General features: G+C 44.7%; 1 protein-coding gene and 1 long non-coding RNA gene across 2 annotated transcripts; both read right to left on the bottom strand.

Annotated features, from left to right (window-relative positions):
- Nucleotides 1-476: 476 nt before the first annotated feature.
- On the bottom strand, nucleotides 477-8,992 carry LOC144938644 (uncharacterized). The gene is made up of 8 exons (XM_078866631.1): nucleotides 8,934-8,992; nucleotides 6,899-6,952; nucleotides 4,815-4,856; nucleotides 3,987-4,031; nucleotides 3,251-3,304; nucleotides 2,229-2,282; nucleotides 1,380-1,424; nucleotides 477-569 (listed from the first exon to the last, which is right to left on the bottom strand). Exons 1-8 carry the CDS (start codon nucleotides 8,961-8,963, stop codon nucleotides 477-479), a joined length of 417 nt encoding a protein of 138 aa, XP_078722757.1. The 5' UTR covers nucleotides 8,964-8,992.
- Nucleotides 8,993-10,414: 1,422 nt separating this feature from the next.
- On the bottom strand, nucleotides 10,415-12,673 carry LOC144938477 (uncharacterized). Its single transcript, XR_013637847.1, has 3 exons — nucleotides 12,619-12,673; nucleotides 11,720-11,773; nucleotides 10,415-10,460 (listed from the first exon to the last, which is right to left on the bottom strand). It is a non-coding gene; the product is annotated as an uncharacterized LOC144938477 (long non-coding RNA).
- Between the last annotated feature and the right edge of the window lie 105 nt (nucleotides 12,674-12,778).

The raw sequence follows: 12,778 nt of genomic DNA, 5'->3' as shown, positions 1-12,778 counted from the left end.
TTCAGAACAACTTGTTTTCAGATTTCCTTGTGAATGATATTCAATTTCATTTTGGGTTGCCACCTCTGAGGTACCAAAATAATCATATTTCGCCACACCACCTGCGCCTCCGATTAGCGCATTTGGCTACGTACGGTGTGAAAGAAGATGAACATAGTGCATACATACAGTGGCCAACTACCTTGTGAATGCGTCATCTTTAGTGGTGCATTGTTGTCGTTGTGATTCATATTATTACGCAACTGACAAAAACTCGGATTTGTAATGTCCTGGGTAGACATACATATTTTCTGGACATCTGCCTCGACAAGAGGATGATTATGGGGAACCAGGACAGGTAGCAACCCACATTTCATGAACATTTCTCACATTCAGGTAAGGAAAGGCTTGTGGACTCTTGTCAACTTTTTTTTTGTCATTTTAACTTTAAAAAAAATCTATACGACGACGATGATGTTAAGGAAAACAAGAACAAACTAAGTTATGGTGCGGTTTAACGTATTCGGGAAACTTACAGGCACACCGGGCAGTCCTGTTGCTCCTTGCGATCCCAGAAGCCCAGGTGGTCCCTGCAAAAGGAAAATCGTCAGCTGATTTGAATTTGAAGCCACGAAATGATGCATCGATTTCATCGACTAAAAGCGATTCTTACACACAAAAACTTAATAGAATTGTACGTATTGTCATCAATTGTTGACGGTGTATTAAAATTATAAGCACGCTACATGCTCATTTTAAATTGGGGCTAATAAAGAGAACAAAATGGTACGTACGTGACTAAAGTTTTTAAAATATAATATAATGATACAGCACAAACGAGGAAACAAAAACAATTGGTTCCTGAATCGAATCGTGACCATGACTTGTGACAATTCAACGAAATGCCGATGGCGGAGGTTAAAATTATGGAACAAGTGGAATCCTGCGCCCATTGCTGTACATGCAAACATGTCAAACTCTTCCCAGTGATGATTACGTAACGATGACATATGGCAGGACAGGAAGTGGGTCCTTGAGCACCCATGTATGGAGAACATTGAATGATACCCTAACCATAAAAAACACTGGTTTCCCCCCAATTGAATACCCTCCTGAAATAAAAATCTGTCAATCATCTCAATGCATGACCCTCCTTGAATAAGTATCTTAAGACTCAGTGGAAAAAGGGACATTATTATTATTATGAATATCATGGGTTATATTTTGTTGCAATTGATAAAAAAAAATCTGTCAATTATCTCAATGCATGACCCTCCTTGAATAAGTATCTTTAGACTCAGTGGAAAAAGGGACATTATTATTATGAATATCACGGGTTATATTTTTGTTGCAATTGATATATGAAAACACTTTAGAGTGCCGGATAAAGATGCACTTACATCTCTTCCAGTATTCCCAGTGGGACCGGTCTCCCCTTTCTCTCCCTGTGTAAGCGCACACACACAGAGGCACACAAAGGGATCGCAACGGAGGATTCAACGCAACTGTGCTCACAAGGATAAGGCATGCGCTTGACCACAATCGCGAGAAGATCCAGAGAAACGTCTCGATTTAAACTCCTTAATTGAAGCAACCGTGATTTTGTCATCACGATCAGAAACATCATTCATGCCACAACTGAAAACAGTCACCTCACCTTTATTCAGCACAATATATGTACTGTATGTATGTCTTATGGGACATTTTTGCCAATGTCAAAATTATGAAAGGAAGATAAGTCTTTACCTTTTCTGGTAAGAACACAGGTGTTAACGTCTTCTTGCTTCTTTCGGTAAAGTCACGTAGAAGGGAAATAATAACAATAAAACATAATAAAATACAATTCTCACGACGTTTCGGCCACAACGCAAGCAGCCGTCCTCAGGTGAAGAACAGGTCTGTCGGAAAGACATCATCCTCAGGTGAAGAACAGGTCTGTCGGAAAGACATTCAGACGCTGTCTTTCCGACAGACCTGTTCTTCACCTGAGGACGGCTGCTTGCGTTGTGGCCGAAACGTCGTGAGAATTGTATTTTATTATGTTTTATTTTTATTATTTCCCTTCTACGTGAGTTTACCGAAAGAACCAAGAAGATGAATCCCTGCAGTCACGAAAGCTTTAAATCGAGGTGTTAACTTGTTCTAATACCAAATAGACACCTATTGCAAGGCAAACAAGATGCCAATGCAGACCGTATGCCTTGCAATAGGTGTATATTTGGTGTTAGAACATATTAAAGGTAGGCTACCTTCTGCCCGTCGGGTCCAAGAGGGCCCGGATTGCCTGTTCTTCCTTGCGGACCCTGCAGGGAAAAATAAACAGCAGCGACCTCTTCAACATCCCGAATGCGAGGGCCAGGGATCGGCAGCGTGGGTGTGGTGGCACACGCCTGTGATCCAGGGCTTCGGAGGCAAGGGCAGCGTTGATCTTGCAGATTTGTGAAACTCCTAAACCCTTCTGGCTGAGCTGCGACGTGGTAAGGAAATATCAGCGTGGCGAGGTAAGCCCGTGAAATTGCCTGCGCAGATCACCGGGTGAAATTCTCCCTTGTGCATGGGCTTTTCTCCAGCATGCATGTACGTATGTTGAACTTCTTTCGCACCGTACGTAGCCAACCATGCTAATTGGAGGTACGGGGGGAAGGACAACAAACTAAACACAAAAGGCAGTTCTAAACAAATGAGTTTTCAATCCAGGTTCTCTGGTTTCGTCCACGGGCATAATACTCGTTCATGGAATTGGCAAACAAGCCAATGTAGGACCCTCCTGAAAGGATAATTAATTGGGCTTTACTGGATAAGTAATTGGCATGACTATAACTGTTGCATCTTTATTTATTTTTATCAAAGGAGACAGCAAAATGGCACACGTACATTGGAAATTGATCCAATTGTAATTTCTGTTTTCAGAATATTACACAAATGGAAATCATAGTTTGTGACGCTTCGGCAAGATTTTAAAGAAAGCTGAGCAGTGATGCAATGGTTAGAGCACTGCGCTATGAACCTGGCGACCCGCGTTCGGATCCTGTCCTCTAATTGTGTTCAGAATATAGCAGCACATCAAAAACCACTGCTATACTGGACTTCCATGCTACAAAATCTATGTTCCCAGCCTTCACAAACCTGTACCGACCAGCGTGGTGGTTTGGTAAAACACCGCCCATGCCTCACACGGCGTGGGGGGAGTTTGCCTTCATCTAGCAGTGGATTGACAAGGACATTGTTCATTTTATTTTCATTGTTTGCTTTCAAAAGCAGTGGTTCTCACCCGAGGGCCCAGGTCTCCCACGTCCCCTTTGCTTCCCTTTTGGCCCGGCTCTCCCTGCACCGAGACGGTCAAGGAACAAAAACGAACAATAAATAAAAACGCAGCGACGCAGAGTGAGCTGAGCGCGTAGGAAACCGATCGCCAGCGGTTTGGTGACCACATGAATGCGGCTGACGGGGTTAACGCTTCTTTTTGGGAACTTTTCACAGGAGCACGAAGAGATGCAATGCATTCAACGACACCGAGAGACGGACAGATGAACACGTGGACTAGGGCCCAATATGCACGATCGTGACATCGTCGTGTTGACTGTCGAGGCGAGGGAGCGGGCTTGGGCAGGGGACGTCGCTGGAGGGATGGTGGTCGTTGGTCGAGACTGATGACGGAGTGGTGGCCAAATGAGAGAGAGACATGCCCGCAAGGACCAGACAGGACGTCCGTCACGGAGGTGGAGCGATCAAAGGTGGAGCGATCAAAGGTGGAGTGATGAAAATCAGCCCCATGCGCCAGGTGCTAGATGGATTGTTGAATTGCAGCACAGCGAGAGATGGCGATTGCTTGAAGGCCTGCATTCAGTCTTGGATAGATCATGGCTGATGATGATGGCGATGACGATAATGGCTGATGCTCACAAGGACTGTGTTCCAATATTGAGCTTGAAGTTGAAATAACATTTTCCGGCAACAAAAAAAACGACCGGAGGTTGAGAACCGCGACTGTCGATGAAATTCATCACCTGAGGTCCCGGCTCCGTCGTTATCACACCCGGCGCTTGAGAACCCTGCACCAAAAAAATGTAAAAGTAATAGAGATTAATTACAGGGGTATTGAATCAGCGCTACTGGCAAGCATTTGTAGCATGAAACCTATAGCACTAGAAGTTTCCGACAGAGGGGCATTGGAATGGTTGACATGAGATGTGAGGTGCTTTGAGGTGCCGAGGCTTTTAAGCACCCTATACTCATCCTTGTAACACACACCACATACTCACACACCACATATATCACACACATCATACCCCACCACACACACCGCCCCATCGCCACCCCAATAGTAGACTAATGTCCACTGGCAGGCCGGCGGTGCATTCACCTCGTTGCCGCACAGGGACAGCTGCCACTGGGAGTGCCCTTGGCTAGACGACTACAGCAGGACAATGGAATGGTTTAGATTATGAGATGTGATTCCAGTTGCTTTCAATGCGAAGGCATTAATTGCCCCGTAAATGCAAAGGGGGCAAGACTTTGTTCTGTATATACGTAAGTATGTTGAACTTCTCTCGTTCTCACCGGAGGTTCTATGGGAGACGGAAATTTTAGCAGCCAGCTCTCCGCAAGCGTGGAATTCCCTCCCTGGATCCACTGGGGAATCCGAGTCCGTTACACTTTTCAAATCGCGTCTTAAATCTCGCCCGTTTTTAACGCAGGCTTTCTCCGCGACTTAAGCTTTACGTAAAGCGCTTTGAGGCCGCTGTGCGAATTGCGCTTCCGAAAACCGAGTTTGTCATGACTATGAGTATTAAATAGTTATCCTTCAACGCTGGAGTGGTGATGATGTCACGTACAGCAGCGGGGAGGCCAGGTGGACCCCGCGGGCCAGTGTCGCCCTGAGAAAAAAAAACACACGCTCAAAATTTATGACGGATTAAACGAACGCATCAAAGACACGCCAAGCAAATTATTTAGCACCATGGCCATGAACAAACTCAGCCGTACAAGTGATCTGCATTCTGTAAAAAAAACAGAAAAGTAGTTTGTTCATCCGTGTGTCGCTCAGTTAGTCACAGTGTTAACTTGAGACATTTTCGTTTTCGTACAATGTCGGCTAAGGATGGTTACGACACATTTATACTTGCGCGATCTAACCCAAAAACCTTTATTATGAATTATTCGTCATTCTCCTCCTCACACGTATTATTAAAATTTTTATGAGATATGGTTGATTTTTGCACGATTGTGTGTACAGTATTTGTGCTTTATGTGAAAACACTTTTATTCTATGCAAAAATAAGAATAGGTTGTACCCTTTCTGGCAATAAAACATGTCAAAACACCAAATAGATACCTTTTGCAAGGAATCTTGTATTTTAACTATTCTGTAAAAAATATATTTGACACTGTAAATTTTTGTTTCTTTTTTTCACTTTTATTCTGTCAAAAAAATTATGTTTTATATGTACTTTTTTACTGTCATTCTGTAAAAAAAAAATGCACTTTATTTTTTATATTGCACCCTGGGGACAAACGTTGGTTCATCGGTTTCCAACCACACGCTGCAACGTTGTTCCGACGTGCAATGTTTACCGCGAGGTTACGAATTTCCATGTCGAGGTACGAGGACGTTCACAGTCTTTAATACCTGAGCCCAGAATGGCAATGACCTAGCCAAACCCCCACCCCCCTCCTCCCTCAAAGATGAGTCAGGTGTGCCTGGAACCGTCGATGCAATTGGCAATGCCGTCCGGAATGTCAGGATGTTGCAATGTGTTGACGTGAGGGAGGATGTGGAATAAAAAAAAATATTTTATATTTTTAAAAAATTACAAGACGTTAACTCGGCGTGTTCAAAAGAAAACGGGTTTCAGTAATCCGAGTTTACCTTTCGCCAATCATACAAAACGGAATTGTTTCTGTTTTACAGCCATGATAGCCGTCGTGTGCTGCCTGACTTATGCGTTGAGATTTATAAAGAGCGGTAGCGCGCCAACTATAGCTTCCTGTGATTGAATAAAATCCATCACGTGCAGCTAATTTTAACTCAATACCCATTCACCGCGGCATAAATAACCGCTTTTGTAAAATTATGACGGCTGAATATATATATCATCCTCTTCATCAGTAGGATATGTTCTTTTTTGGAAAGACATCACATTTTGGGGGCGCTATGAACGCGGTGACCTGAGTTCTATTCCCAGCCATGGCTAACATTAGTGACGAGTGAAATCTGAACTGGCCCCAGATTTCCCACCTCCCCCCTGCACCTTTTAAACAACCCACACTGGACCAGCATGGTTCGCTATGCAATGCTGTCGACCCATACGGTTCACCCGTATTCTTGAAGAGGGAAATTGAGTTTTCAGGTTCACACGGCGTACAGCCGTTTCAATACGGGTAACAATTTATTTTGTCTACTTGTTTGTGTTTCTCCATTGTGATAGGACTTTTGTAGGATGAACGTTGAGATTTATAAGGGCACGGGGTGACCAATGAGGTCTGAAATGGTCTCTAATAAGGGGCCGTCCATAAATGACGTCACGCACCTAGGGGGGGGGGGGAGGGGGGTCAGACATTTGTGACGATGTGTGACGAGGGGGAGAGGGGGGGTTTGAGAAATGTGACGTTCCATAAAAATGTGCAACATCAAATAAACAATAGAATTGTTATAACAACACACATTTGGATAAATTTTCATTATTAACTATTTGAATATTTAAATTTACTAAGGTCACCTTTAGATTTATTCCATGAAGGAGCATTTTGCTTCTCCATGGGTGAATGGAGAAGCATACATTTTTACATGTTTTGATAGGTGCTCGCTGAACAGCACTTGTTCTGACAGTCTGCTAAAGGTCACGTGGGGGATCTCTGTCTTTGTGTGCACGTGTGTGTGTACGAGTATAAAAAGCAGCAGCAAACTCGATACACATACCCTGTCTCCTTTTTCACCTTTGAATCCAGCAGAGCCCGGGTTCCCTGTCTCACCCTGAAGGGGACACGGAGAGAAACCAGGTCAGGGGACACGGGGGAGTGGAACGTGTTGAGTTGTGGACCCAAGGAGCTTGGAGGGGCATTCATTAAACCGTGGCAGATAAATCCACGGTGAATTTGAATTTGGAAACAACAAATAGAAAACAAATTAATCACAACACGGGAGTCAATTAATGAGTTAATGATGACGTCACCCTGCTGCTGCTCTATATAAGAACGGGAGACACAGCAGAGCCTCACCATTCTGGCGAATTGCCCGATGATGCTGGATGCAATTACCAGCGAAACGTCGTACTCAAATTGTAAATGTTGTGGTTTCACGCTTCAACACACCGGTGGGCTAAAGCAGTGAACTAATTGTCTTTTGTCAACGTGACACTTTTTTACTGATTGGCCGTGTCGGGTGGTGGAGGGTTACGACACATTTATAAATAACGCGATCTAAACCCAAAAACATTGATTATGGACGGGAGTCAACTTTACAGTTTGCCGTGCCATTCTGAGTGTAACTGCAGCTTGCAGGCTTATTCTGCGAGCTGTGAAAATATTATTGCGAAGAGCCACGTATATCAGCTTAACAACTCATAATCTCACGCAGCCGGTCGAGTTTTAAGAATAACTCGTGTGGCGTGACACTGAAGCCCAGGGCGTGCTGCCCATGCTGTTAATGGTTCATTATCGCACTGCGCTTGCAATCCAAAATCCACCGGTTCGCTTTCCTGGCACGGCAGTGGAAACAAACGGGGGCAAGTAAGTGTGCGCCACACACTTCGCACCTCCCATTAGCACGGTTGGCCGCGTGCGGTGCAAAAGAAGTTCCACGTGTTGCACACTCGAAATGAAGGACGTGGGCAGGTGCTCCAAATCGAGGGCAAGCACATTTATTTATTGTGGTTAATATTAATCTTGGGAAGAACAGCACCGTCACTCTGTAAACTGCCACAGCACGTGTGTTACAACCAGCCTTGCGCCCGAGCCGCCATTAACCATGTGACTGGTATATCCGCGCGGTCATTCAATAACCCTGCCAGCCACCTACAGGCCCGACTCAGTCATCACATGCTGCTGTACACACATGCATTGATGCACTGCACAGCACATCAGGACCTTTCACAGAACCACACTTTACTCCCTTGCTGCACAAGGACATACTTAAAAGAGTGATCCATTCCTAATGTGCCACACACGTACACACAGACACACCCCCCCCCCCCCCAAGATTTCTGGCCAGCATGGAAGATGTAAGCCAAGTGCCCTCTCTACAGGGGGCTCTACAGGGCTCCCTATTGTGGAGGCGCTTCAGCCAGTAGGGGTGGAAGCAAGCAATTGGAGGGCTGCTCCTTAACTTCTCCTACAGCCATGACCACACTGAGCCGAAGCACGCCTCAATTACGTATGATGCAGCTTTCGCAACGAGTCTCTCTCTCTCTCTCTACGTTAATTCTGTGTTTGTGCCCCCCCCACCTCCCCAAAAAGGAGTTACCGCCTCTGAGTTACGAAGAAATACTCAAGACATTAAATGGGAATAAGAATATCTAACAGATTTAAAGCGTTCGTGACTGCAGGGATTCATCTTCTTGGTTCTTTCGGTAAAGTCACGTAAAAGGGAAATAATAAAAGAATAAAAAAAAATAAACTAATTATTTTATTATTTTTATTATGAAATGAAACATAAAAAAATAATATAGTAATTATTTTTTAATGTTTTATTTTTATTATTTTATTATTTCCCTTCTACGTGACTTTACCGAAAGAACCAAGAAGAGAAACAGGTACAGAAGAGGGGAGAACTACGTGTGAATTAATTGTCTTGACTGGTACATCATCATTATTCAGCAAATAACAAAAACGGAGACTTTTCACTACCTCAAAAGGAGGAGGGTCCCGGGAAAACCAGGGCAGGTGGCAACCTCACCCCAAGCCCACAGGTGAGAGGACCAAAATCAAAGGTCCAGGAGCAAACCCTCAACTCGTACCTCCTCTCCTTTGTCCCCCTTTGCCCCCATGGGACCCAGTGAACCACCATCGCCAGGGTCTCCCTGCAGGCGACACGTCACAAGGCATTAGAATGAAGACACACAGCAACACAAAGACACAGGGTTCCCCCCCTTACAGCCTCAGCATGATGCTGGGGCAAGTGCTGTTAGTAGCGAAGACCATTTCGATTTAAAGCTTTCGTGACTGCAGGGATTCAAATTCTTGGTTCTTTCGGTAAAGTCACATAGAATGGACGCTGTCTTTCTGACAGACCTGTTCTTCACCTGAGGACGGCTGCTTGCGTTGTGGCCGAAACGTCGTGATAATTATTTTATTATGTTTTATTTTTATTGTTTTATTATTTCCATTATACGTGACTTTACCGAAAGAACCAAGAAGATAGCGAAGACAAATTCAGATTTGCCACGATATACGAGGAAGTGGTGCGGCTAATGCCATGTCTGCCGATTTTGTGTCTCCATTGCTGATTTTATAGTTGGCCGAGCCAAAATTATGGAAGCCCAGACTCAGTTCAGATATCACTCGACCTACATACCCATGTACATTAGACAAAGTCAAAGATCCCCCTATATCCATTAACAGACTGTTGGGACAAGCGCTGTTAGCGAGCACCCATGAAGGCCACCATAGCACACGAGGGGGTGGTGTGGCCAGCACTACGCCGGACCGAATTTGTCTCCTTAGTGGTGATGTTTACACATCGTATCAGGTACTCATTTGAGGCTGAGTCGACCTAGGCGAGGCCCAGAACTGGTTCAGATAATCGTCTCTGGTGTTGACCGTGGGGCAGGAATCGAACTCGGGTCGATGGGTTCGTATCGTAGCATGTTAACCCGCTACACTACCGATGTATGTATGAAAATGCACACGTAAATAGCAAGCTATGAAATGCAATGCAATTAGCTTATCCATAGAATCAGCATGAAGAATTACGTAGAGTAGAAGCTTCACACATTTTAAACTAGAAACACTGAAATAATGTAATTTTAATAATGATTTCTAAGAATGCCATTTTTATAATTAATTCAAGAAATCTTTACATTGTTAGTAACCAACAAAAACATTTTTTTTATTTTAACAGGTAAGGCCCATTGAGCTACATTGCTCTTTTTCAGAGGCGACCTGGCCCCAAATAATAGCTCAACGAAGTGGCTTATCATGTGGAAATTTACAGCAGCCAAATACTCTAAAGGCATGTTTCTAAATGCAGAGAGAAAAACCGGAGGACCCGGAGAAAAATCCACGCGACCACGGGGGAGAGAGACACGCTAACCCCAAATACACAGCAGCAGGCGTCAGGGTCTGGATCGAACCCACGACCCCAGTATACCAGGCGAGGTAGTTAACATCTCGCCACTGTGGCACCATAACCACGTGTGAAGCCTACACACACAGGTGTCGCGTAGGCGGGACCAACTGTTGAAGAGTGCCGTGGTGCGAACTTTTATAAAGAGTCTGACCTTTTGTCCGGAAGGGCCTTGTCTGCCAATCTCCCCAGGATCACCCTGACGATGAAAATACGATAAGCACGTGCATACAGGATTCCTGCCGTGATGATGCAACGGTTAGCGGCGACATCTGGACTTGCAATCCAGATGTGTCAGTTCCACGTGGTCCCCCGGCCCCGCAGTTGAACAACAATGGTGCAAGTTTGTTCAATTCTGCCACCAAACCCACCACCACCACCACTCCCACCCCCCGGCCACCTGCGGCCACCACAGTTAGTCAGTGGGAAGGTCACGTGTGGTGTTGCGTAAAGCGTGGGATACTCCCACCTCTTCCCCAGACGTCTGACCAGTGTTTTGTAGGTAGGCCAAATACCTCTTTAAAAGGATGGCAGCGTGGAAGAGTAGGCAAATATTCTACATAGAGAGGCTCTCCGGAGCTCCCTCTTGTTGGAGGCCCTTCCACGAGCAGTCGTGTGAGCAAGGCACTTGCAGGGCTGCACCTTTACCTTACCCTACATATATTAGCACGGTTGACTACGTACGGCGGTAAAGAAGTTCAACATACAGTGCACATATGCTTGTTGCAGGCCACTTTATTGCATTTGTTATTTTAACTGTGTTTCTCCCCAATAGATTCCAGTTGTGTTGTCAGCGGCATGCCATTCGATGAAGATGCAGAGAGTTTTCATTGAGAACTATCACGCCGAACGATCCACCACCCTGAGTTGGAGAAAGGCATCAGAACATGATGTCACGTAACTACTTCTGATGTGCCATCGATACCGCCTCTTTATCCACATTGGGTGGTGCTCATTTCCGTACGCGATGTTAAACGTGTTCGACGCAGGGCAATTGAAAATAAAAAAAATCGTCCTCAGAGCAGGAATATGTGTAAAAGTGAGAACATTCATTTAATGCGGTTTATTTTAGTAAATGATGACCAGGAAGAAACCACCAATTGGCTACAATCGATTGCACAGTTTAAACACGGTTGGCCGGAACACGAATTCGAACTCAGGATCTCAGAGATTCCAGCTCAGCGCTCCGTCAACTACATTAGCTCCCCGGGTCACTCATTAATTGGCTGAAAAGACATTAATATATAAGAGGACTGCAAAGCTTTGGCGATTGTATGCACCGGCTCACTGCCTGACTACTGCCTTCCAGCTTGTCTGTAGTTTGTCATCGATTGTGAGATGCAATTTGCATGAATGGCGACGCTGAATAACAACTATATAAAAAAAATCACTCAGCCACCTCAATGTGCACAGCTTTTCTCTTTAAAGAAACACTGTCTCAGTTTTGTCGGCATTCACCTTGAGGCCGGGGATGCCAGGATTCCCTTGGGAACCCGGTGATCCAGTGTCTCCCTGTGTCCCAAACAAAACGGACGCGCGTGCACACGCACACACGCACGTACAAACACTCGTCGTATGCGATTTACACTCAAACCATCAACCGCTCACTCGCAGGCTACGGCAACGAAATAAATAAAAGCTCAGCAGAGAAAATCAACAGCTGGCAGAAAAACAAATACACTGTTGTGATTTCACATTTGAAGAGGAAACAAAAATATCTCCCCTAACACTTTCAAAGAGACGCAAAGGGAATGAGGGGTAATAACAGGGACAGGGGTATGCACGGGGGAAGCATCAGAACTCTGCTATTACTGTCAGACCACGTTTGAAGCGTGAGATTAGCACGACAAGGATAAGCAGAAACGTTGTAAGTGCAATCAAGCTTGGGGGTGCGGGGGAGGAAGCCTGTTAATTATCATTAGAGGATTTTTGCAGTGCCTTGTTGAAGTTAGTTACGGATGATGATGATGGATCATGGAAAGATTGATAGATGGTCATGATGATGATAACGTATCATGGATGATGGTGATAATGGGGGGTGATGGATGATTTTAATGTATCATAGATGATGATGATGATGATGAAAGTATGGATGATGATGATAATTATGTATCATGGATAACGGTGGTGATCATGATGGATTATGCTGCTGCAGTTGGTGATGACAGATCAATGGATGGATGATGTTGAAAGATTATGATAGCTCATGGATAGTTGATGGCCATTATCGATGATGATGATGATGGATGGATAACAATGACGATGACTATTATAAGGGGTGATATCGATGACGGATAATCATTATTGCAATGTTGACGATGAACACTGGCTTCACAAACAAAACAAACGCTTCCCACCTTTTGTCCAGCGTAGCCTGGCAGCCCATCCTTGCCATCTTTTCCCGGGGAACCCTGGCATGGAGAACATTTCAGTAACGATCAGCCACCCTGTGGACTGCCATGGTCCATCAAGATTGAATTAAATTACGATTTTTAATGACACTTTATGTTTAAATAA

This window comes from Lampetra fluviatilis, chromosome 2 (assembly GCF_964198595.1).
Source record: "Lampetra fluviatilis chromosome 2, kcLamFluv1.1, whole genome shotgun sequence".
Taxonomy (NCBI): domain Eukaryota; kingdom Metazoa; phylum Chordata; class Hyperoartia; order Petromyzontiformes; family Petromyzontidae; genus Lampetra; species Lampetra fluviatilis.
Note: the sequence above shows the minus strand (reverse complement) of the source record. Positions and strands in the feature narration are given on the sequence as shown.